Consider the following 26,913-nt stretch of genomic DNA (forward strand, 5'->3'; position numbering starts at 1 on the left):
TCCTCCTCCTCAGTGTATATCACAATACCTACATTTAGAGTTATTAATATTCACCCTAATGAGAGACTGTAGCTCCTCCTCCTCAGTGTATATCACAATACCTACATTTAGAGCGTTATTAATATTCACCCTAATGAGAGACTGTAGCTCCTCCTCCTCAGTGTATATCACAATACCTACATTTAGAGCATTATTAATATTCACCCTAATGAGAGACTGTAGCTCCGCCTCCTCAGTGTATATCACAGTACCTACATTTAGAGTTATTAATATTCACCCTAATGAGAGACTGTAGCTCCTCCTCCTCAGTGTATATCACAGTACCTACATTTAGAGCGTTATTAATATTCACCCTAATGAGAGACTGTAGCTCCGCCTCCTCAGTGTATATCACAATACCTACATTTAGAGCGTTATTAATATTCACCCTAATGAGAGACTGTAGCTCCTCCTCCTCAGTGTATATCACAATACCTACATTTAGAGCGTTATTAATATTCACCCTAATGAGAGACTGTAGCTCCTCCTCCTCAGTGTATATCACAATACCTACATTTAGAGCGTTATTAATATTCACCCTAATGAGAGACTGTAGCTCCTCCTCCTCAGTGTATATCACAATACCTACATTTAGAGTTATTAATATTCACCCTAATGAGAGACTGTAGCTCCTCCTCCTCAGTGTATATCACAATACCTACATTTAGAGTTATTAATATTCACCCTAATGAGAGACTGTAGCTCCTCCTCCTCAGTGTATATCACAATACCTACATTTAGAGTTATTAATATTCACCCTAATGAGAGACTGTAGCTCCTCCTCCTCCTCAGTGTATATCACAATACCTACCTGCCCGACTCGAGTGTGTGAGAAAACAGAGAGGAGGGCCTGCACAGACATGCATGAGCTGCGGCGAGAAACATACAGTAATTACAGAGAGAGAGAGAGAGAGAGAGAGAGAGAGAGTGTGTGTGTGTGTGTGTGTGTACGTGTGTGTGAGTGTGTGTGTGTGTGAGTGTGTGTGTGACTGAGATGGTCTGATTGCCGTTGTTTGGTGTTTTTGGTTGTGGTATGATTGAATGCAGCCATTCTGACAGAGCTGGAGTGAAGGACACGGACACACACAATGCACCTGCATTCCAGACGAGCCGGACAGCATTCCGGAGCGATGGCTGGTGCTAATCAGGGAGTTTTTAGGCTGAGAGCAGCACACACAGCAGGGGGTGTAGGACTGGGGGGGGTCAGTGTGTGGACTGCATTGTGTTCCACTGTAGACACCACAGCATGACTCACCTTCAGACTCGTCTGAGTCTCTCCGAGTCTCTCCCATATCTGGGACAAGGTGGAAGGACGTGTGTGTGGGGTGTGTGTGTGTGTGTGGGGGGGGGGCATCTACAGAAGGTATGTTCAGCATGTGTTGTATTTTGAACACAGCCATGCTGAACAACCAGCACTATAGACCAGTACAGACCAGTACAGACCAGTACAGACCAGCACTGGAATAATAAAAACCAGTATGAACTAATGTAGAGTGTTCTGGTATAACACTAGCATACTGGTCAACCAGCACCACACCAGCATGAACCTGTATATGCTGCGTCTTCAACACACTGGCCAACCACCACTACACCAGTACAAAAAACAGCACTGCACCAGTAAAAACCAGTACAAACTAGTGCATGTAGTGTTTCTGAACCAGTACCAGAGCAGTAAAAACCAGTACAAACCAATATGTTGTGTTTTGAGCACTGGTATTCTGATCAACCAGCTCTACACTAGTAAAAAAGAAAAACAACACTATACCAGTACAAACCAGTACAAACCAGTAAAAAAACAGTACAAACCAGAATATGTTGTATTTTCTAACCAGCACCACACCAGTATAAACCAGTACAAACCAGAATATGTTTCATAACCAGTACCAGAGCAGTAAAAACCTGTTGTGTTTTGAGCACTGGTATGCTGGTTAACCAGCACCACACCAGTATAAACCAGTATAGACCAGTGTAAAGCAGTATATGTATTATTCCAAACACTGGTATGCAGGTCAACCAGCACCAAACCAGTAAAAAACAGAATATGTTGTGTTTCCTAACCAGTACCAGAGCAGTAAAAACCAGTATAAACTAACATGTGTTTTGAGCACTGGTATGCTGGTTAACCAGCACCACACCAGTATAAACCAGTATATGTTGTCTTTAGAACACTGTTATTCTGGTCAAGCAGACCAGTATAAACCAGTATATTCAGTGTTCTGAAAACCGGTATGCTGATTACCCAGCACCATACCAATTCCACACCAGTATAAACCAGCATATGTAATGTTTTGAACCAGCACAGGACTAGTGAAAACCAGTATAAATCAGTATAAACCAATATTAACCCATATATGTAGTGTTCTGAACCCATGCCAGACCAGTATTAACCAGTATATGTAGTGTTTTGAACACTAGCATGCTGGTCAAGCTGCATCAGACCAGTATAAACCAGTTTAAACCAGTATATGTATTGTTCCGGACACTGTAATGCTGGTTAACCAGCACCACACCAGTATAAACCAGTTTAAACCAGTATAAACCACCAGTTTAAACCAGTATATGTATTGTTCCGAACACTGTCATACTGGTTAACCAGCACTACACCAGTATAAACCAGTATAAACCAGTATATGTATTGTTCCGAACACTGTCATACTGGTTAACCAGCACTACACCAGTATAAACCAGTATATGTATTGTTCTGAACAGTGTAATGTTGGTTAACCAGCACCACACCAGTTTAAACCAGTATAAACCAGTTTAAACCACCAGTATAAACCAGTATATGTATTGTTCTGAACACTGTAATGCTGGTTAACCAGCACCACACCAGCATAAACCAGTATAAACCAGTATAAATATGGTTTTGAACATTAGCAGCGGTGTGCTAGGACCGTTACAGTAGGAAGTTATTAGCCGCTCTTGTCTTGGCGGAGACGCTGGACAGAGACGCTGAATGTAAACAGGATCGCAGCTCAGAGCGGCGTTAGAACCTCTCTGCTCATTACTCTCAACTCTATCCTCTACTGGGTTCTGTCCACGGGAAGCAGACAGCACCGTCTGGTTCCACTCTGCCTTTGATAGCCCTAATCAGCGCTGTCTGCTCCGCGGTCTGCGGACTGTACTATTAAACACACACCTGCAATGACTGGACGTGTCCAAGGCGCTTAATAAAGACCAGTGGAGAACCGTGATCATTAGAACTCGGCCTTCTGCCCAGGCCACTGACCTCAAAACTGGGTCAAAACATCAGTTAAAACCCACCTGTCCACTAATGCTAACTTCTGCTAGCCTCACTGCAGAACTCTAGTATGGTGTTAGCACAAAGCTAATGGCAGCACACTAGAACATGTTTTGGTGGTTCTAGATTAAACAGGAACATTCAGAGCTTGTAAAAGACATTAGTCTGCATTTGAGCTCGTCTGTTGCAGTGAAACAGGATTTCGGTACAGGCTATCTAGAACCTCCAGAAGAACTACAGTGAGATTGTTACTGCTCACACTCACAGCCTACCTAGAACCTCCAGTAGGAGCAGAGTGGCATTTTAACTACTCACACTACTTCTCACACAGTCTATCTAGAACCTCCAGAAGGACTACAGAGACATTTACCATCCACACCCACAACTTATCTGGAACCTCCAGAATGACTAGAGTGAAGTTTTAGTGCTCAAACTACTGGTCCCACTTACAGGCTATCCAGAACCTCCAGAAGGACTACAGTGAGATCCTTACTGCTAACACTCACAGCCTATCCAGAACCTCCAGAAGGACTACAGTGAGATCCTTACTGCTAACACTCACAGCCTATCCAGAACCTCCAGAAGGACTACAGTGAGATCAGATTTACCAAGCTAGTATTACCAACTTGACAAAACCAGTCAAGCAGATTTACCAATCTAGTCAACCAGTATGACCAGATTTACCAAGATAGCCGCTGGTTTGAGAGCCAAGCGAAGAGGAGACGCCAGTTATGCTCTCCGGGACGTTCAGCCATGGACGGCCGTGACAAGAAGCTCTGATCTTAAAACAGTGGGAGGAGTCAAACCGAGACAGACTGCTGCCCATTACTGCGTCTTTCCACAACTTCACTCCGCAAATAAACAGCAGACTCATCCAGAGAGCAGAAGAGCAGATGTTCAGCTTCTGAGAGGAGCAGGCCTCCGCACCGCTCCCCCGCTCCCTCGCCCCCCCCGCCCCCCCGCTAAACCAACAGCCCAAATCCTCACGGACACGGGTCACAGCGGCTGCACGGAGAGCAGGATTAGGCCATTGTTTCGGCCGGCGCTGCAGACACTGTCGCCGAATCGGGCCGGAGGTGGAGCTGATCCCTCCACGCTCGCACCCGAGAAGGCTGGCAAACGAAAAGCTCCCCCAGATCCCTCTCCGGATTTTCCCTAAAGGGGAATCCCTGCCAACAACTGGAAGGCCATTCTGATTCCCCAGAGGGTGAAGGGACATTCCCACTGCTCCTATTCCAACCTGATATACACCAACCTGCCAAAACATTAAAACCAGCTGAAGTCAATAACCTGATGACCTGGTTCCAGTGGCTCTGTCTTGGGGGTGGATCTGGATCTACATATTAGGTAGATGGAGGTGCTGAAGCAGGACAAACGGTCAAGCGTAAGAACCTGAGACACTTTGACAAGAACCAAATGTTCTTGTGATGTTCTAGACAACATCACATGGATCAGAACATCTCCAGAACATTCAGGCAGGTCTTGTGGGGGGTGTTCCCGGCTCCCACAGTGGTATGCAGGGGTCAGTACCCACCCAAAGAAGGACACCAACTTACAGGAGTTGCTGACCAGATACCACAGGACACCTTCAGAGGTCTTGCGGAGTCCTGACCCCGTGCACCGGCGGGTCAGAGCCGTTTTTGGACAAATGCAGTATTAGGCGGGTGGTTGTAATATTATGGCTGGTTGGTGCACTGCAGATCCAACCCCTTGTGATGCGTCAGGGCTTCAGGTCGTGGTCGGAGAAGAGATGCAGGTACAGGTGAGCTTCTCTGTCAGGTAAGGTTTCCGCGGTTACACTGGAGCACCTTATCAGAGAACCGATCTGTAAGCAGACGCAAGACAGCGTCTCTGTCTACACGGAGACACACCCACACTAAACAGAGAGAGAGAGAGAGAGCGCGAGAGAGAGAGAATGAGTGAAAGCAGTCTCAGACTACTAGGATTACAGCACATTCCTCAGCGGGAACGCTCACTAAATGGACAAAAGTATTGGGACACCTGCTCATTCCTTGTTTCTTCTGAAATCAGAGATTTGAAACCGACTCTGCGGTCCAGGGAAGACGGCTTTCCACTGGATTTTGGAGCTGAAGCATTGCTGTAAGGATTTGATTGGGTGTAACGTACAATGTACAGCACTGTGCTAAAGTTTTAGCCCCCCTGTCAGAAGTTAAATCTGCTGATCTGAGCAGTAGGTGTTTCTCTCCTCAGTAAAACACTGATATCAGAATAAACACTAATAGTGGTGGAGGTTCTCCATCACTGTGTTCATCATTAGAACATCTCCAAAGTTCTCCTCATGGAGTCTAGTATTATTTAGAGTTCTCCTCAGATCAACACCTGGTTTGGTGGTAAATCAGGGCTTAATGATGGTAAATCAGGTGAGCTTCTGCTGCTGCTGCTGATGATGATGGAGTTGAACACATCCTCCACGCTGTGCTGGCTGGACTGGGGGGCGTCCAGGAGAGTCCTGGAGGAACCGAGCTCTGTTCTTCAGACTAGCTCACCGACAAGATCTCACTACTTTCTTTCTTCAGAATGAGAAGCTCTTGCTCAGGGGTCTAGGACCTTTGCTGCACTACGGCTAAGGGGACATCCCTAATAACCCACATCTCATCAGATCATTCAGATCACACCAGAGTCTCTCCTCTTCTTCTTACACACACACACACACACACACACACACACACACACACTACTCTGGAGTCAGATATCATTCAGGTTAAATTACAGCCTGGCTTTGCTGCTGCTGGCAACAGTCCTGACCGCTAAGGGTTAAGGGAAGGCAGGTGGAAATGCCCGCAGTGTGGTCAGCGATCAGAGGGTGTGATTAGACCGGGTGTGTAGCCGCAAAAACCGGAACAGTGGACGAACGCCAGGACTGTGTTAAAGTGACCCAGTCAGAAGGCCTACAATGACACACACACACACATACACTTTTTTTAGGATAAACTGGGGAGTTGGGGATGATGAGGTGGGGTGGTGGTCATCCTCCAACATCCTGACCTCAGTAACGCTCTTTTTGGTGAATGCAATCAAATCCTCACAGCAATGCTTCAGCTCCAGAATCTAGTAGAAAGCCTTCCTCCGCCCTGGACAGTAGAGTTTACAGTTACTCCAACAAAAGCAGCATCAGCTGCTCATCATACTGAATAATAAGCAGGTGTCCCAATACTTTTGTCCACAGTGTATTTATAGAAACACTAGTTCTGGTCGCAGCATCAAAGTGCAGATCTGAACGCCGGTTCCTGTTCTGTTTGGATTCACAGCCTGATCCGATCTCCCGCCACATTCCAGAACACTTTCCACTCAGCTCGCTCTCTTTGAAGCCGCTACACACACACACACACACACACACACACACACACACACTTCACACAGCTCTGAGCAGCCCACTGCTCACACCGCCACCTCAAACAGGGCCTCATCCTCCCCCCAAAATAAAGCCCACCATAGGGTTCATCATCTCCGCAGTGAAGCCGATGGGCTTTAGCATGCGAGGCTATGTGTCCTTAATGAAGCTAAGCTTAGCCTGAAGCTAGGAATGCTAACTGCTAATACTTTTACAAACATTACAACCCTGCTGATGAAGCCCACCAGCCGCCCGGTTACGGTTACACGGTTACGGTTACACGGTTACGGTTACACGGTTATGGTTACACGGTTACGGTTACACGGTTACGGTTACACGGTTACGCTATGAGGCTAACGAGGCCCGTGAACGTCATTTCCCCATGTCTGTTTACGGAGATTGGTGACAGCCCAAGACCAGGGTTTATTAGCAGTGTTAGCCTAGCATCTCCACTATGTCCAAATGTTTGTGGACACCCCTTCTAATAAATGCATTTAGCTACTTTAAGCTGCACCCATTGTTGTACACACAGATGTGCAAATGCACACACACACACACACACAGCATATCTAGTCCCTGTAGAAAGGAGGTACTGCCAATAGAATAGGACTATCTGGAGCAGATCAACATCATGACCCTATTGGCTCCATGCTCAGCGGTTAGAGCGCCGGGTTATCGATAACAGGGTTGTGGGTTCGATTCCCGGGCTCGGCAAGCTGCCACTGTTGGGCCCTTGAGCAAGGCCCTTTACCCTCTCTGCTCCCCGGGCGCTGGAGTTGGCTGCCCACCGCTCTGGGTGTGTGTGTGTACTCACTGCCCCTAACACATGTGTGTGTGTGTGTGTGTGTTCACTACCAGATGGGTTAAATGCGGAGGACACATTTCGCTGTACAGTCCACACTGTACAGTGACGAATACGTGCACCTTTATCCTTTATCCTTTATCCTTAATAATGCCAGGCCAGGCGTGGGCTAGAGGGGTCTATATAAAGCCCCCCAGCATTGAGGAGCTGTGGAGCAGTGGAAGAGCTGTGTTCTCTGGAATGATGGAGGTGGAGCTCCATCCAGTACTTTTGGGTGGGATGAGGTGGGGAGGTGATCATCCTCCAACATCCTTGACCTCACTAACGCTCTTTTTGGTGAATGCAATCAATCAAATCCTCGCAGCAATTCTTCTTCAACATCGACAGTGACAGTAACTCCAACAAAGAGAAACACTGAATAACGTGCAATAACGTGTCCAAATACTTTTGTCCATAGAGCGTGTGTTAAGACCAGACAGGCCTCGCAGAGCGGACCGTTTTTATTACAGTGTTTGTTTTAATATTATACCACCTTCAGCTCCGGGATTAAAGTCTGAGCCGTATCCACGGCGACGCCAAAAGCAATAGACACGCACAGACAGCTCGCACTATCGGCCCTCACTGTAACAGTCAGGAGGCTGAAGTCAACTTAAAGGGGCAGCAGCGGTACACCTTTGACCCTAAGGACTCAGCGGGAGGCCGGGTCCTTGAAGAATTGTTAGTATTATTATTATTATTATTATTAGAAAGATTCATACACTGATTACAGGGTTGCCAGATATCTGGAAAAGCCACCTGCCTCTTCATTACAGGGATGTTGAACAAGGTCAGTAAGTATTTCTAGGCTACTGTTCAGTCTGTTTTTACACCCCGTCATGTTTGGGCTAGTTTCGGATCCTGAATGCTGGGTTGGAGCTTTTCCGAGGACCTGGAGGACCTGGAGGACCTAGATCTTTCAGCAGACCAACTTTATTTCAAGTCACTTAATAAAAGACTGACAAAAAAAATATATATCATAAAAAGACATGAAGAATCCGAGACCCCCAGTGAGCAGCCAACCAGGACAGTGGCAAGGAGAACCTCCCTCAGAGCTGGAGGAACCAAGACTCACAAGGGGGACCCGATTGATAACCCGATTTGGTGACATATTATTGATAAAAGTCACCAAACCATTTATGATGTTGAACTGCTCTGATCATAATCATAATACTGTATAATAATCATGGTGTAGAATAACTGAATATAGTCATAGCAGTGATGGTCAGAGGAATGATGGGTAATAGTGGTGATATTAACAGTGCGAGATAGTTAGGAGTCCATTTAGGTTTGAACATGGTCATTAGGCAGGTAGCAGTGGTGGGAGGGTGTGCAGCTGGTCTGGCATGGGTGGTGGTGGTGGGGGCGGGGCCTGCTGGTTGGACTGGTAGGAAGCAGCTGGTCTAACGCAACATATTTATCATTTTATTTTGGTATGAAAAAGCGAGTGTGGAGGGTCTTCAGTCTGGGTTTGAGGACAGCGAGCGTTGGACTCCCAGGGGAAGTTCGTCCCACCACTGCGGTGCAGGACAGTAAAAAGGCTGTGTATATATATAATATGCATATGTAATAAGTCTATATATAATATTTACACCACCTCGCCACCACGTTACCTCAAAACCACTATAAACACTCTCCAATAAAGCAACCGTTATATTAATAATAATAATAATAATAATAATAATAATAATATTAAATATGTTTTTTAAGGCTGTTAAGATTTATATTATACAAGCTGTTTGAACATGTTTAGGTTTATAAATTATTATATTTCGTTTTTTCTTCTTCTAACATTTGTGTGGATTTATTATTTTGTGCTACTGAACATCTGGAACTTAGATTTCTATCTTCGAACAGAAAAGGAGCGAAATGCTGGATCACCAACTTTCACAGATGCTAAATGACAATTCTGTTAAAGAGCAAAAGCCTCAAAAACCACAATGAATCCTTCTGGAAAAGCCACTGTTAACTAAAGGAACGTTTAATAAGGGCAGTAAAAGTATTTCTGAGAAAGACGAGTCAATAAAACCTTTTTTAATTTAGATTTATTTGTGTGTGTGTGTGTGTGTGTGTGTGTGTGTAAAAAAACATTACTTCTGACCTTAAGAGTTGAGATTTTTGGTGGACTTGGCAACCCTGCCAGAGGAACTATTTACTCAGATGGGAAACAGACAATAAATTTTTTGGTTTATTTTGGTCAAAAAATGCCCCAAACCAAGACTCCAAGAGTCTGACCCCAGCAAACACACTCCCTCCTAAAGCGAGTGTAGATTATTAGGCTGTGTCTGAGAGCACTAAAGTATGTGTGATTAATATGAACTGTTTTTATGGTTGAAAACAGCTGGTTGCTGATATTTGGTCAGAGATGCACCCGAAGCAAGACTCCACTTCAACCCCGCCAGAAACACGCGACGTCCCGGCGGCAGCAGGCCGGGGTCTTTACTGGTAGTGCAGTCCTGACTAACCGCAGCCTTTACACTCTTCACCTCCCATACGAACACACTTCCACCGTCAGCTGAACCCGCAGACCCCGACCGGCCGCTCGCAGCGCTGGTTTAACGGGCCGCTGAACTGGAGGCTGAGACTGTTCTCTCTCCCTGTTGTTTCTGCTACAGAACTCTGGAATTCCTCAGAGCAGGAGCTTACGTAACTCCGGCTTTCATGTCTTGGCATTCCGAGCTAACAAGCTTCCCACTGATACCGAGGACTTTTATTGATTTGAGAAAGAAAACACACACACACACACACACATACACACACATACACACACATACACACACATACACACACATACACACACACACACACACGACAGGGCAGGGCGCTGGAGGATAGAGCTATGTATGTGTGTGTGTTTACTTTTGTGTATTTATATATATAAAATGTGTGTATATATTTATATTTATGTAAATATTTATATATTTATATACACACACACATATATATATATATACACATACATATACTTTATTTATATATAGATTATTCATATACATATATTAGCTACTAATGTGTTATACATATACACATACGCATATACATATAATGTATGATATGCATATAATATTACTATGTATGTAGTAATATGTACTGTAATATATAAACTATATTAATACTAGAAAACTATAATAATATATAACTCTAATAATATAGATATGTACTATAATATTCCATATAGATATATTCATACATCTCATTGCTGCCACATAAAAATCTTTGTATCTCCATAGCGTGATTCTGACAGTTGCTCCGGCGGAACAGCCTCGGAACTTCATGATGAATGGACTGTTTTGGAGATACAAGGTTTTGTTTTTAATACACACTGCTGAAATTAGGATTATATATCGATAACTCAGATGGGCTATGATATTCCCTATTAGTACGTACATATATGAAACATATGAGTTACATTATAATGCTATAATGGCATGTGGGACACTTTACATATATATATATATATAAATAAAACACACGCGGGGTGTAAGGGACCGCCCGTCCCGACACTGAAGGCACTGCCGGTCTGACGGTGGCTGCTCTGCGTTAATGAATAACAGCCAGGCCTCAGCTGTGCGTCAGTCTGTCACTGATACAGCGGAGAGATATTTCTTATGTAAACATAAAACACAGTCACACACACACACACACACAGACACACACACACACACACAGACACACACTAAAGAATCTATTTATAGAGCTCATATCTGTGGGTGTTGTGAGAGAAAACTGTCTGCAGACACAAAGTTTCCCCCAAAAGGCCGAGTGGGAGCGTGTGTGTGTGTGTGTGTGTTTGGGGGGAGGGGGGGGGGGGGGTTCTCAGAGCAGGACTTATCAGATAGCTGGATGACTGAACACCGCTGCTCAAACACACACGCTAATGTAACCAGTGGCCTTTACGTCAATTCATTCACTGTTAGCACTGTTAGCACTGTTAGCACTGTTAGCACTGTTGACTGAACGATCTCCATCTCGGCTCAAAATCTGACTTCATGCTTGACCTCTGACCCCAGATTCAGTTGATCAAGGGGAGATGCTAGGCTAAGTTGCTAACTAACACTGGACTTGGACTGTCTGACTGAGGAACATGCCTGAAGCCACTCCTCCTTTAATACAACGTCCGATAAATTCCATCTCTGCCCGCGCAACCCTCCACCACCCCGGCACCTCCCTTTTAACCCAAACACATTAGAGGGGTAATATGGCCTCCTACCAGAAAGCAGAAGCCCCCCAAAACTCCAGCCCCCCCTCTCATCTAGCAAAAGGCTATGTGGTGTGGTTGTTAAACAGTACATCCTCTAGAGGGCAGTCCAGAGTCTAAAGGTTCCAACGACATCAAACATGGCGACGGTGGAGGTCATGATAATTCAGGGGTTAGCAGCATGACCGGCGGTCCTCTGATCATGGTGGCAGTACCCTAATCCGCTGGACCCCCAACACCCCCGCCCCACCTCGGACCCCGTATCAAAGGCTCTCCGCTCTCCTCTCCATGTGGGAGGGGCGGTTCTAAAAGTGGGGCAGGTTTACGTCGGCATACCCCCGACCAATCATCATGCCCCGCATGCCCAGGCGTACCTCACGTCCGGCGTAAACCTCAGTAAACCCTAAAGAGCTAACTCCTCGCTCTCAGGGTTGTGTGCGTCGCCATGGTAACACAAACACAGAAGCTGTCAGTCATGCACGTTCATTAGAACATTAAGACCACGCCCAGATCGTTCTCCTAGACCAAACTGCAAGCCGTTGAGACATGAAACTTGGTCAACTGGTGTCCCTCCCACTACTGAGGCACATGCCATGAGCCTGATTGGCCTCAAGGGGGCGCTACAGTGCAGTGCAACATGTTTGCATTGCACCCTATAACTACAGGACCATAAGTCGTACATTCAAATTTCTTTTTTTCCTGGACTCTTTGGCTTCAGATGAATTTAGCTACATCAGCCTACTATCTTTGTTCATTTGCATAATATGCACATTAGCAAACTACTCCAATATAAAACATGAAAAGAATTAAATGAAATCTACAAATTTACAATATTTAGTATCACTACAATAAATGAATATTAATAATACCCCTACATGCTATATTAGACATGTTTTATTATTTTATTAAATAAGCAAAAATAAATTGTTTTAATTGATTTTAATCCGGGTTTTTTTCCAGCTGCAGAAAAACCAATCACTCCTGACGGGTGCACAGGTGTTCCCAGGTACAAGCATTCCAGTCCTCAGAGAGAACAGTCAGAGGAAACAATCAGAGCTCAGATTTACAATTAAAATGCGTTTCAGTCGTGACAGCTTCCTCCCAGGGCTGTCCGGAGAGATTACCCAGCTAAACGGAGAGAGAGCAGAGGGCTGCTGTTCAAAACAATGGGTCAGATTTTGGACTCCACGGCGGCTCCGGGGCCGAACGCTGATTTACTGGGACGGATTAACGGATGGTAGCACATCACGCTTCAGCGAGCGGCGCGCTAACGAGAGCGGACGGACGCCTGCGTCACTCTGCTGAGGGAAAGCCACGGGGAGGCGGCGTCCCACAACCTGATACCATCTCACTGAACTTCTCACACACACACACACACACACACACACACACACACACACACACACACACACACACACACACACTGCACTGGGAACGGTGGGGGGTTGGGTCACTGTTTAAAGTTCAGGTTTTGTCCACCTGATCCAGTATCCAGTAGATAACACTTGTTTCCATGGTTACGCTACACCCATCATTATACTACACACACATGCTTGGTGATGCTGCACTAATTTTCATTACACCACCACGCCACTTTTTAACACTACACCATTTCTGATATACTTGTTTCTATGGTTACACTACACCGTTTCCATGATTAACCATTGAAATTGGTGTAGTTTACTCTATATCCGTTTCCACATTTATGCTACCAGTTTCCAGGGTTACACTACACCCGTTTGCAGGATCAAACTACACCTGTTTCTGCTATACTTTTTTCCATGGTTAGGCTACTCTCATTTCCCCACTTGACATATTTCCATCATAAAACTACAACCATTTTCATGGTTACACTGTACCAGTTTCCACCCATTTCCAGGGTTTCACTACACCTGTTTCCAGGGTTACACGAGACCCGTTTCTGCTATACTTGTTTCCAAGGTTTTGCTCCTTAATTTCCATGGTTACACTCCACACGTTTCTATCATAAAACTACAGCCATTTCCATGGTTATGCTACACCCATTTCCATGGTTACACTGTCCCAGTTTCCACCCATTTCCAGGATTTCACTACACCTGTTTCCAGGGTTACACGAGACCCGTTTCTGCTATACTTTTTTCCAAGGTTTTGCTCCTTAATTTCCATGGTTACACTCCACACGTTTCCATCATAAAACTACAACCATTTCCACGGTTATGCTACTTCTGCTGCTACTATAATGCTACACCAAGACTGGTTTCCATTAGACCCATTTTAATGATTATTCTACACACATTAACATGCGTCATGGCTACATCCAGTGCGTTGGTTACACTACACCCATTTCCATGGTTACACCCAATCAAAAAAAAACAAAAAAAACAAAACATAGCTACTAATCTTTCTGCACTGGAGCTATGAGGCTAACATACCTAACAAGTAATGGAAGCTTATGTACACCAGTTAGCATGGTGTTTTTCTTAAACCTGAGGTTTACCTGTTCTACCTGCCCCCCCCCCCCCCCCAACTCATCAGACTCGTTAACGGTCTTCAACCGTCTCACTGATGAACACGAGCGGGAAACATCAAAGCCAACAGACAGGAAAGTGTTTATCAACACCGAGCCTGAGTGTGTGAACTCCAGCAGCCTGCTAACGAGTTCAGCTCCTGCTGCGTCTTCCAGCAGCGTCATTAATCACACACTAAACAAATAAGAGTAGGGAAATTAGGGTCCGGATATTCCTGGTGGTCACAGAGCAGATAGCAGCGCGAGAGAGAGCGAGGGTGCACTGCTAGCTGCTTGCTTACCTAGACCCAGTGATGGAATCCCAAAGGAATCTGGAGTGTTGATATGACCTTGTTTGGAGAAAGAGTTACGGCCGTGTAAAAGCGCACCACCCCGCACCGTCACTCACTCTCCACATCCATCTAGACCAGAAAGCCCCGTTCCAGCCTGAGGACGTTATTAAGAGTTATTAAAGTGACCTGCTGTAAAAACAAGCGAAAGCAGCGCTGGGACACATGCGGGTAACAACCCACTGCGACAAAGACCTCAAAAATACTCCAATAAACCCAAGATATGATCTAGAAAACTGACCGCGGTCACAGAACACCGTCCTTCAGTGCGTTTACTGTAAACAGGCCGCGCCAACTTCATGGAATACTTCCTTACGCTGTGCTTTTGTTGTTAGAAGAAAAAAAGCATTTAATAAATGTAATTTAATAAATAAATGAATTAATTAATACATAAGATAAGATAAGATAGTCCTTTATTAGTCCCGCAGTGGGGAAATTCACAATTCACAATTCACATAAATGAAGTCTTTATCCTTTCCCCACTGCTACAGCTCACAGTAAGAGCTAGCCAGGCTAAAGTACAGCCTTCAAACATGGTGGAGGTAGTTTCACCCACTGCTACAGCTCACAGTAAGAGCTAGCCAGGCTAAAGTACATCCTCCAAACATGGTGGAGGTAGTTTCACCCACTGCTACAGCTCACAGTAAGAGCTAGCCAGGCTAAAGCACAGCTTCCAAACATGGTGGAGGTAGTTTCACCCACTGCTACAGCTCACAGTAAGAGCTAGCCATGCTAAAGTACATCCTCCAAACATGGTGGAGGTAGTTTCACCCACTGCTACAGCTCACAGTGAGAGCTAGCCAGGCTAAAGAACATCCTCCAAACATGGTGGAGGTAGTTTCATCCACTGCTGCAGCTCACAGTGAGAGCTAGCCAGGCTAAAGAACATCCTCCAAACATGGTGGAGGTAGTTTCACCCACTGCTGCAGCTCACAGTGAGAGCTAGCCAGGCTAAAGAACATCCTTCAAACATGGTGAAGGTAGTTTCACCCACTGCTACAGCTCACAGTAAGAGCTAGCCAGGCTAAAGAACATCCTTCAAACATGGTGAAGGTAGTTTCACCCACTGCTACAGCTCACAGTGAGAGCTAGCCAGGCTAAAGAACATCCTCCAAACATGGTGAAGGTAGTTTCACCCACTGCTACAGCTCACAGTGAGAGCTAGCCAGGCTAAAGCACAGCTTCCAAACATGGTGGAGGTAGTTTCACCCACTGCTACAGCTCACAGTAAGAGCTAGCCAGGCTAAAGTACATCCTCCAAACATGGTGGAGATAGTTTCACCCACTGCTACAGATCACAGTAAGAGCTAGCCAGGCTAAAGTACATCCTCCAAACATGGTGAAGGTAGTTTCACCCACTGCTACAGCTCACAGTGAGAGCTAGCCAGGCTAAAGAACATCCTCCAAACATGGTGAAGGTAGTTTCATCCACTGCTGCAGCTCACAGTGAGAGCTAGCCAGGCTAAAGAACATCCTCCAAACATGGTGGAGGTAGTTTCACCCACTGCTGCAGCTCACAGTGAGAGCTAGCCAGGCTAAAGAACATCCTTCAAACATGGTGAAGGTAGTTTCACCCACTGCTACAGCTCACAGTAAGAGCTAGCCAGGCTAAAGAACATCCTTCAAACATGGTGAAGGTAGTTTCACCCACTGCTACAGCTCACAGTGAGAGCTAGCCAGGCTAAAGAACATCCTCCAAACATGGTGAAGGTAGTTTCACCCACTGCTACAGCTCACAGTGAGAGCTAGCCAGGCTAAAGCACAGCTTCCAAACATGGTGGAGGTAGTTTCACCCACTGCTACAGCTCACAGTAAGAGCTAGCCAGGCTAAAGTACATCCTCCAAACATGGTGGAGATAGTTTCACCCACTGCTACAGATCACAGTAAGAGCTAGCCAGGCTAAAGTACATCCTCCAAACATGGTGAAGGTAGTTTCACACAGTTGATACTGACTCCCAAAGTAAACAGTCCCCACCCATTCAGCCACAGCAGTTTAAGCCCCACCTACAGCACTTTAGGCTCATCCATTCATCCTAAAGCAACTTAGCCACACACACTGAAGCTACAGCACTTTAGCCTGCTTTTTTAAAAAGGCACACTACAGAGTGGCCAATCAGAACAGAGCTCAATTGCACCTTCCGATCACACAACCACCGCTCACACACATTTACCCTCCAATACCCCCTAGAACCTTCTGCTTACTCAGCCTTTCCAACAGACCACACTGACGGCAGGTGGAACCTGAAGAGAACCTTACTGAGAAACCCAAGTGTGGGAATTTCACACGCCGGATGAAGCTGCAGACCCAGCAACCCCCTGTATTAGCATTTAATTAGCATTTAAATAAGCTTACAGTTACTGTACAAAAGCAATCACACACACAGCGCATAAACCCCTTATCTCCTGCAGCGTCTCTCTGCTGAACAAAAGAGCGCTCATGTCAGGAATTCCCTTAGAGAACCTACAGAACCCTCCACAGAACACACTCACGCTTCCCAGCAGCTGGTCTGTTTTAGGTCAGCAAAACACACACATACACACATACACACCTAATAAAGTGGCCAGTGGGTGAAAGCACAAAGTAGGTGTTTCCAATAATCTGGCCAGTGAGTGGACGCCCAAGGCAGGCGTTTCTAATAAAGTGGCCAGAGAGCGGATGCATAAGGCAGGCGTTTCCAATAAAGTGGCCAGAGGACGGACGCATAAGGCAGGCGTTTCCAATAAAGTGGCCAGAGAGTGGAAGCACAAGGTAGGCGTTTCTAATAAAGTGGCCAGTGAGCGGAAGCACAAGGTAGGGGTTTCTAATAAAGTGGCCAGAGAGCGGAAGCACAAGGTAGGCCTTTCTAATAAAGTGGCCAGTGAGCGGAAGCACAAGGTGGGCGTTTCCAATAAAGTGGCCAGTTAATGTACATCCATACGATCTTTAAGGAGATGGGTCTGATCAACAGAGGGTGTTCATTTCATTAACCATAACATGAGGGTAATAAACTGAGCAGACTGCGACAGACGGCTGTATCCAGTCGCCTCCAGAGCTAGAATGCATTAACTGAGCGCCAGTGTGAGGAGCGGGCTGTTTACACTGGACCTGAAGTCTAAATGGACGGGACCCGAAGGGACCGGACGTGAGGCTTTATCTTTAAAGGGGTCGTGAAAAGTCTGAGCGTCCGCCAGCTGTCAAACAACAGCATTTATTAGACCTGCACCGTTCCAAACACTCGGAAATCAAAACACACCTCACTGCCACACTGGCTGGCGCGCCACACACACACACACACACACACACACACACACACACACACACACACACACAGTTAAAACATTTATGTAAATGAGCTTCTGAACATATTAATAAACTTCACACAGTGTAAAAAAATATGAGACCTTTAAGCTTCCTAAAGGCGACCCACACCTGCACATCACTATGAGAGACTGAGAAGAAGATCAAAGACGTGTGATACATTGTTACACCATCAAAGACCAATTCAAACATAAAGGACTCCAAAGTGGAATAACAAAGCCTATGAAGGTGGCAATTCCAACAATGTAACTTTGGTAATATTAATAATAATAATGATAATAATAATAATAATAATCGATAGATGGTATAATTATATGTCTACCTACACCAAAGAGCCAAAACATTAATACCACCTGCCTAATATGCTGGTGCTCATCTGTGGTCACCCCTTCTAATATATGCATTCAACTACTTCAGGCTGGCAACAGACACAGCTTGTCTAGTGCCTGTAGAGAAGTACTGCCAATAGAATAGGACTCTCTGGAGCAGATAAACTAGATGAACCTATTGGCACCATGCTGCCTAATGCCAGACGTGGGCTAGAGGGGTGTATATAAAGCCCCCCAGCATTGAGCTGTGGAGCAGTGGAAGAACTGTGTTCTCTGGAATGATGGACAGCAAAGCTCCATCCAGTACTTTTGAATAGGATGAGTTGGGAAGTTGAGATGGGGTGGTGGTCATCAAACATCCTGACCTCACTAATGTTCTAACAAATCCAGTAGAAAGTCTCTTTCCCTGGACAGTAGAGACAGCATAAGACCCTTGATTCAAGAAGAAACAGTGAATGAGCTAGTGTCCCAATACTTTTGTCAACACAGTGTATTTTAAAACATTTAAATCCAAGAAACACGGCATACATATCTTTCATTGATTATATTCCAACTGTGTGTTCACGTTTCCTCCAGTTACAGGTGGGTGGTCAGTGGGTTTCTGAATCACGATTCTGAATCAAATCACAACGATCAAAGCGAATCACTGTCAGAGCTGAGATTTCACAATGTATGAACAACCATAATTGAATCAAACTGTTGTGGGGTCAGATTTACACCCTGATGCATTCACACAGGCACACAAAGCAAGGGCTAGTGTTCTGCTAGGACACTGTGTGTGTGTGTGTGTGTGTGTGTGTGTGTGTGTGTGTGTTAATTGGCCAAACTGTTGGCACAGATAAGAATCTCTCTTCTATTCTGCTGACGAAAGCTAGAGTCAGGCCAGCCATGCTGACAGAAGCTTCTCTCTTGGAGTTCGGTGAGCGGTGGGGGTCCATAAGGGCCCCAATAACTCACTGCAGCTCAAAACACACACACACACACACACACACACACACACACACACACACACACACACACACACACACACACACGGCTGAAACCCCACTACACACAAGAACAGGGTACAGGAACCGCAGAGGCCTGACTTTAAGAAGGGGAAACATGCAACACACACACACACACACACACACACACACACACACACACACACACAGTGCAAATTCCTCCACACACAGCTCCTCCAAGTGTAAGTGAACATATCCACATCCTCAGTCACCCAAAACCACTCCATGTTCCCAATCACACACATTCCATGTTCAAACAGTCATGTCCCAGTCTGGCCAATTGGGGAAAACACACACACACACACACACACACACACACACACACACACACACACACATACACATACACATACACATACACATACACACACACACACACACACACACACAGAGAAAAGACTCCATAAAACATGCTAGCCAGCAGCCACACCATTTTCATTCCTGCAGTTACAAGGGCATGCATGTGCTTGCTTGGCACGGCTTAGCCTCCCTCTGAAACCCTAACATTAGGCCCTGGCCCGTGCCCAGTTCCCAAACTACTTAAGACTGCCACAGAGAGCAGGTAATGACAGGACAAGCTCATGCGAGGAAGACTCTGGGCAGACTCGAACAGGCTTCAGGTTCTGCACCCTATAGGCAGAGGGCCTTGGCACCGCAAACAAACATCCAGCAGAAACTGCCCCACAGTCCTGCACCCCCATACCTCAAATGCCACAGAAACTGCCCCATAGGATTCAGGTGTTCAGGACAGAAATAGTCCCATATTAGCAGAAACGCAACCCTAATAGCCTCTAAAAGAGGCTACGCTACAGGCGGAAGGCTACATCCAGCAGAAACTGCCCCACAGGCTGCAGCAGAAGCTACCTCGAAGGTGGCAGTAGGAACTGCCCCATAGGTTGCAGGACTGAGAGCTTCACAATCACATGGCCCTTCAGAGATGCTGTTCCTTAAAGGCCTGAAAACCCTTCCACCAGGCAAGGAGAAGCTAGAAGCACCTCCTAACCTCCAACAGAAGCCAGTGCGCTGAAACTGCCCTACAGTCTCAAATGGAAACTGAAGGCCACAGGAAGAACAGAAATGCCCCCAGATTTTGCACAACTGCAACCCCAACAGCCTCCACAAGAAGCTACCACATAGGCGGAAGGCCTTAGCACCTCATTAACAAACATCCAGCAGAAACTGCTCCTTAGGCTGCAGGCCTGAGAGCCTCACAACCAAGAGCCTTCAGTGAGGCAAACAGAAACCTCATGCACCTCATACCGTTTTTACTAAAAACAGGACTGAAAACCGTTTCATCAGGCGAACAGTGGCTGCCTCATAGGCTGAGGGTCTTAGCACCTCATAACCTCTAACAGATGCCGGTGCGTTGGCTACAGATCTTGTACCTTTCAGCAGAAACTACCCCGTAGTATCGCCCCCCTCAAACAGAACCTCAAATGCAACAGAGAGAACAGAAATGGTCCCAACTTTGGCAGACCTGCAACCCCAACAGCCTCCAGAAGAAGCTACACATAGGCGGAAGGCCTTAGCGCCTCACAAACAAAGGCTGCAGGCCAGAGAGACCAAAATCAAGAGCCTTCGAGGGGTACACAGAAGGTTTCAGCACCTCACGCCCAACAGCAGAAGCTGTTTTTACTGGATAAAGGACTCGAAACCCTTCCGTGAGACACACAGAAGCTGCCTCATAGGATGAAGGTATTATCATCTCAATCGCCAGGAGAAGCCGGGGCATTGGCAACCCATCTTTCAGCAAAAACTACTCTCAAAAAGAGACCGAAGGCACCTCAAATGCCACAGAAACTGTCCCAAACTGACAGATACAGGACTGAAACTTCATAAACATCACTAGAAGTGATGGAAGAAAGGCTTCAACACTTCATAAACCTTTAGCAGAAACGGCCTTATAGGCCTCCAGCCCTTACACAAGGCAAACAGAAGCTGCCCTATAAGGTCTCAGTGCATCATACTCTCAAACCAAGGCTGTTTTATTGCATTAAGAGAGCCTAAAAAGCCTCATAACCCTTCTACGATGCAATGAAAAGCTGAAGCACTTACTATACCAGAAAGTGCCCCACAGGCTTTAGGTCTATAAGCCTCTGGACCCTCCAGCAGAAGCCGCCCCAGATGCTGAAGGCCTTAGCACCTCATACACTAACAGCCACTGTCTCGTACTAAAGGCATGAAAGCTATCCTACTCCACTGAATAGTGCCCCCATACGTCCCCTGTCGGCCTTTTAAGGACAAACTGCCTTATAGGCTGCTTTAGATTTGAGCCTTATAGCTTCTAGTACAAACCTGTCCAAAAGCTGAAGCTCCAAAGCTGCCTCCAAGTCTGAAAGCTTTAAATCTCCAGTAGAAAAGGACCCATAAGACGAGGGCCTTAGCACCGTATTAGCCACAATTAGCCAAAATTGCCCTACAGGATGAAGGTCTGAGAGACTAAGTGCCCTATAGGCTGCAGACCTCAGAGCCCCATAAGCCTCAACAGAAACTACTCACACACCGATACCCTTTGATGAAAAAAAACAAACAAAAAAATACCCTGTAACTTAAAGCCTTAGGTAGAAACTGCCCCTCAGGCTGAAGATTAGCACCTATTCAGCTTAATAAGTCTGAAACTTTCCCATAGGCTCAAAGTCTTAGTGCCTTAAACTACTAACCGAAGCTGCCCCATAGGCTGCAGGACACTAAACCCCTCTGGCAAAAACTGCCCCAAAGGCAAGAAAGTCTCATAATGAAATTTCTGACTCTGACTCGAATACTGTGCAACATTTAGAGGCTAGACTTGTAGCATGAAGCGCTGTGTATATGGTCTATCTACTCAGAATGATAAACCTGGTAAGGCCTGTAAGGCGACGTGAGCTAAACCTCGTAATTATTTAGGAGGCATTTTGGGGAGCAGGCCGAGGAGACGCAGACTCGGGCACATTTCTGGCATGCGTTATCTAAAGGAGGCCCGTGGGTCTGAATGATGATGTGAGGTTTAACGCTGGATCTCAGTCTGACAGCTAGATTGTATGCCTGAATGCAGGACTCCTCTTTTTTTCCACTTCAGTTACACAACTGTGATGAATTGAGGTGATCTGGGCTAAATCTGACCTGGCACAGCGAAGGAATGCAAGGACGAAAAGCACACCTAATACTTTCTTTTAAAGAACAGTAAACGACTGCGTGCAGCACAGTCAGTCCCGTGCGTCCTGCAGCCTTTTCTATTGAAAACAACGACAACAGGGAAAGGCATGGATTCTAAATCCATACATGTGCAGGAAATTACTGACGGGTCCCGTCCCTGACAACATTCCACCTTTCCAATGTGGAGACACTCAAGTTCCTGGACAACTCCATATCAAGGAATCTAAACTGGAAGGAGAACATGGTCTCCACAGCCGAGAGAGCGCACAGAGGCCGTTCTTCTTTCCTGAGGATCGACCTGCCGTCGGCCCTGAGGACCCAGTTCTATCCACTCTCACTTCATCTATAACCATCTGGTTTGGATCATCTACCTTACAATAACTTACCAAACATCCTTCACGGTGGTGAAGAGCTTTACAAAACCTTCAATTTACAAACCTTCTTTACTGTGGGGCTTAGAACTTTACAAACGCTGGCTCAGAACTTTACAAAACAACCTTTTACAAACCCTTCTTACTGTGGCTCAGAACTTTACAAACCCTTCTTACGGTGGCTCAAAACTTTACAAACCCTCCTAATGGTGGCTCAAAACTTTACAAACCCTCCTAATGGTGGCTCAAAACTTTACAAACCCTCCAAATGGTGGCTCAAAACTTTACAAACCCTCCTAATGGTGGCTCAAAACTTTACAAACCATCTATACGGTGGTTTAGAACTTTACAAAACGACCTTTTACAAACCATCCTTACGGTGGCTCAGAACTTTACAAACCATCCTTACGGTGGCTCAGAACTTTACAAACCATCCTTACAGTGGCTCAGAACTTTACAAACCATCCTTACAGTGGCTCAGAACTTTACAAAACAACCCTTTTCAAACGCTTTTTACGGTGGCTCACAACTTTACAAAACCCCCTTACGAGGACTCAGAACTTTACAAAACGACCCTGTATACACCCTCCTTATGATAGCTCAGAACTTTACAAACAACTTCTTACTGTGGCTCAGAACTTTACAAACCCTCCTAACGGTGGCTCAAAACTTTACAAATCTTTCATGTGGTGGCTCAGAACTTTACAAAACGACCCTTTACAAACCCTTCTTATGATAGCTCAGAACTTTACAAACCCTTCTTACTGTGGCTCAGAACTTTACAACCCCTTCTTACAGTGGCTCAGAACTTTACAAACCTTCTTAATGGTGGCTCAGAACTTTACAAACCTTCCTTACGGTGGCTCAAAACTTTACAAACCATCCTTATGGTGGCTCAAAACTTTACAAACCTTCCTCACGGTGGTCCAGAACTTTACAAAATCTCCCTGTACAAACCCTCCTAACTGCGGCCCTGAACTTTACGAGTTCATTTACATAAGCACTAAAGCACTTCTTCAAGACTTATTCGAGGCGGAGTGTAACAGTGAAGTGAAGCAGTTTGACCTTACCTCGTTTGACGGTATGCTAACGACCCCAGTTGACCTCCGCTTTTCCCGCAGCTTCCGTTTCTCTATCTGACCTTTTCCCTTTCTGGCGCTAGGTCCGGAACTTTTCTTCTCCTTGCCTTTTCCGTGCGGGGGGCTTTCCTTATCGCTGTCCTGGCAGGCAGTGGCAGCAGAAGGGCTGGTCTCGGGGGCTTTTTTAACAGGCGTCTCGGCCGGCCTGGAGCTGGGGTCGTCCTCGGGCCTCCTCAAAGCGGAAGAGGAGGAAGACCGGGACACTGGATAAGCTACGCAATTCACGGCCGCGGAGTTGCCGTTGTTGCTGGGTTCAGCTGTTTTGGTGCCGGCGTTGCCCGTGCCCTGCAGGCCAGGCGGTGGGCACTGCCCGGTTGCCGCAGCGATGTCCCCCAGCATCTTGGCCCTCATCTTCTCTCTCTTGGCCTTCCATTCCTCCAAGAAATCCGTGGCAGCGTTGGCTCTGAACCCGCCGGACGCCATGGTCATCCCTTTTTCGGACAGATTTGTTTTGTTGCCTTTTCCGGCTCAGGAAGTTTCGTTTCTGCTTTGTTTGGGTCTCCGAAAAATGAAGCAGGACGGACTTTACTTTCCTCCCTGGATCAGGAACTCCACATTCCTCCACAGCAGCAGCAAAAAAGGAAGGCTGAAAACACACACACACACACAGAGAGAGAGAGAGCGAGAGAGAGTCACTGATCACACACACAACACAAACACACAGCAGCCAACTGAAGCTAAACACACCAGAAATGAGCACATACACACACACCAATAACTTACACACACATTTAAACACACACACAAACGTACAGATGGCACAGATCCGGCAGAAAACCCTGGACTGGACATCAGAGGATTCAGACACATTGCTGGACTTCAAATGCTACTGAACTTTCCAATTCAACAGTTCTACAGGACTGGTTCTGCTGTCTGTGACGGAACCTGCAGTCAGTACTGTGTGTTGGCACTGAGGAATTTACCGATGTTCTCAGAAAAGCACAATATCACAATATTATCACAATAATGATACAATATTCCCATATCAGGTACCGGCCCATACTCACATCCCCATACCAGATCAATATCAGACAACACTCACATCCCCATACCAGATCAATATCAGACAACACTCACATCCCCATACCAGATCAATATCAGACAACACTCACATCCCCATACCAGATCAATATCAGACAACACTCACATCCCAATATCAGATCAATATCAGACAACACTCAAATCCCCATACCAGATCAATATCAGACAACACTCACATCCCAATACCAGATCAATATCAGACAACACTCACATCCCAATACCAGATCAGTATCAGACAACACTCACATCCCAATACCAGATCAGTATCAGACGATACTCGCATCCGATTACCAGATCAATATCAGACAACACTCACATCCCCATACCAGATCAATATCAGACAACACTCGCATCCGATTACCAGATCAATATCAGACAACACTCGCATCCGATTACCAGATCAATATCAGACAACACTCGCATCCGATTACCAGATCAATATCAGACAACACTCGCATCCGATTATCAGATCAATATCAGACAACACTCGCATCCGATTACCAGATCAATATCAGACAACACTCGCATCCGATTACCAGATCAATATCAGACAACACTCGCATCCGATTATCAGATCAATATCAGACAACACTCGCATCCGATTATCAGATCAATATCAGACAACACTCGCATCCGATTATCAGATCAATATCAGACAACACTCGCATCCGATTATCAGATCAATATCAGACAACACTCGCATCCGATTACCAGATCAATATCAGACAACACTCGCATCCGATTACCAGATCAATATCAGACAACACTCGCATCCGATTATTAGATCAATATCAGACAACACTCGCATCTGATTATCAGATCAATATCAAACGATCCTGAAATCCAATTATCAGATCAGTATCAGTAATACTCAGATTTCATATCAGACTGATATCAGACATCCGATCAGTATTTAATCATATGATTAAATTCCAACACTGGATTAATATAATCTGATAACTTCCAACATCGGGAAGTGTGGTATTGTGTCGTTTTCACTAAACACACTGAGAGACACACACACACACACACACACACACACACACACACACACACACACATCCTCAACATTCCAGAATTCTCAACCAACACACACACAACTCTGTTAGCACTAAACACATAGTCACACACACACACACACACACACACACTTGCTCTCCCAAACTCTTTGAAACACACAGTAACTTGTTTGCACTAAACTCTGACAAAACACACAAACACACAAACACACACACACACACACACACACACACACACACACACACACACAACTCACACTTACAAACCTGCTCCCTCTAAACTTTGACAAACTCTCTCTCTCTCTCTCTCTCTCTCTCTCTCTCTCTCTAACCTGTTGGTTGACATTAAACTGATACAAACACACACACACACACACACACACACACACACACACACACACACACACACACACTTCTCTTCAGTAAGCAGCCCCTCTCTCTCTCAGCCCGGGCTGTGGGGGCTCTGGGGGGCTCTGGGGGGCTGTGGGGCAGGCTGTGCCCCGCTGGAGGAGAGTCTGCAGCGCTTCCGTCCCGAAAACTGTCCCCCACCCCCCGCCTCACACCGCGGCTAGACCCGAGAGAAGAGTCGGTAACTCACCTGCTCTCCTCCGTCCGGCTCTCCGCGCAGTCAGTCACACGACAAACCGGTCAGATCGCTCCCTCTCTCTCCCCCTCCCTCTCTCTCTCTCCCTCCCTCTCTCTCTCTCTCTCACACACACACACACACACACACACACGTTCCCGAACGAGCACGAAAAGTCCAGCACAGTTTACACCCCACCCATTTTCAGACAGACCACGCCCTCCTCCTCTACGATTGGCTGTTTTGCAGATCTTTACACCATATGAACACAGACACTATATGGACAAAAGTATCGGGACACCTGCTCATTGACTGTTTCCTCTGAAATTAAGGCTGTTAAAAAGAGCTGACCCTGCTTCTGTTGGAGTATCTGTCTCTACTGTCCAGAGGAGAAGACTGGAGCACTGCTGTGAGGATTTGATTGCATTCAGTGTGGAGAGCGTTAGTGAGGTCAGGATGTTGGATTATGATCACCACCCAGTCCCACC

At 46.0% G+C, this 26,913-nt stretch overlaps 1 protein-coding gene across 1 annotated transcript in view; it reads right to left on the bottom strand.

The window, feature by feature from the left end:
- The window catches only part of pawr (PRKC, apoptosis, WT1, regulator), a 79,213-nt gene extending 52,699 nt beyond the window's left edge, over positions 1–26,514 (bottom strand). The window contains exons 1-2 of the mRNA XM_072674098.1: positions 26,441–26,514; positions 23,714–24,368 (exon numbers count right to left, since the gene is read on the bottom strand). Coding sequence (XP_072530199.1) covers positions 23,714–24,211 — 498 coding nt within the window. The 5' untranslated portion in view covers positions 24,212–24,368; positions 26,441–26,514. The remainder of the gene's footprint in view (positions 1–23,713; positions 24,369–26,440) is intronic.
- Between the last annotated feature and the right edge of the window lie 399 nt (positions 26,515–26,913).

The sequence above is a fragment of the Salminus brasiliensis genome, chromosome 2 (genome assembly GCF_030463535.1).
Source record: "Salminus brasiliensis chromosome 2, fSalBra1.hap2, whole genome shotgun sequence".
Taxonomy (NCBI): domain Eukaryota; kingdom Metazoa; phylum Chordata; class Actinopteri; order Characiformes; family Bryconidae; genus Salminus; species Salminus brasiliensis.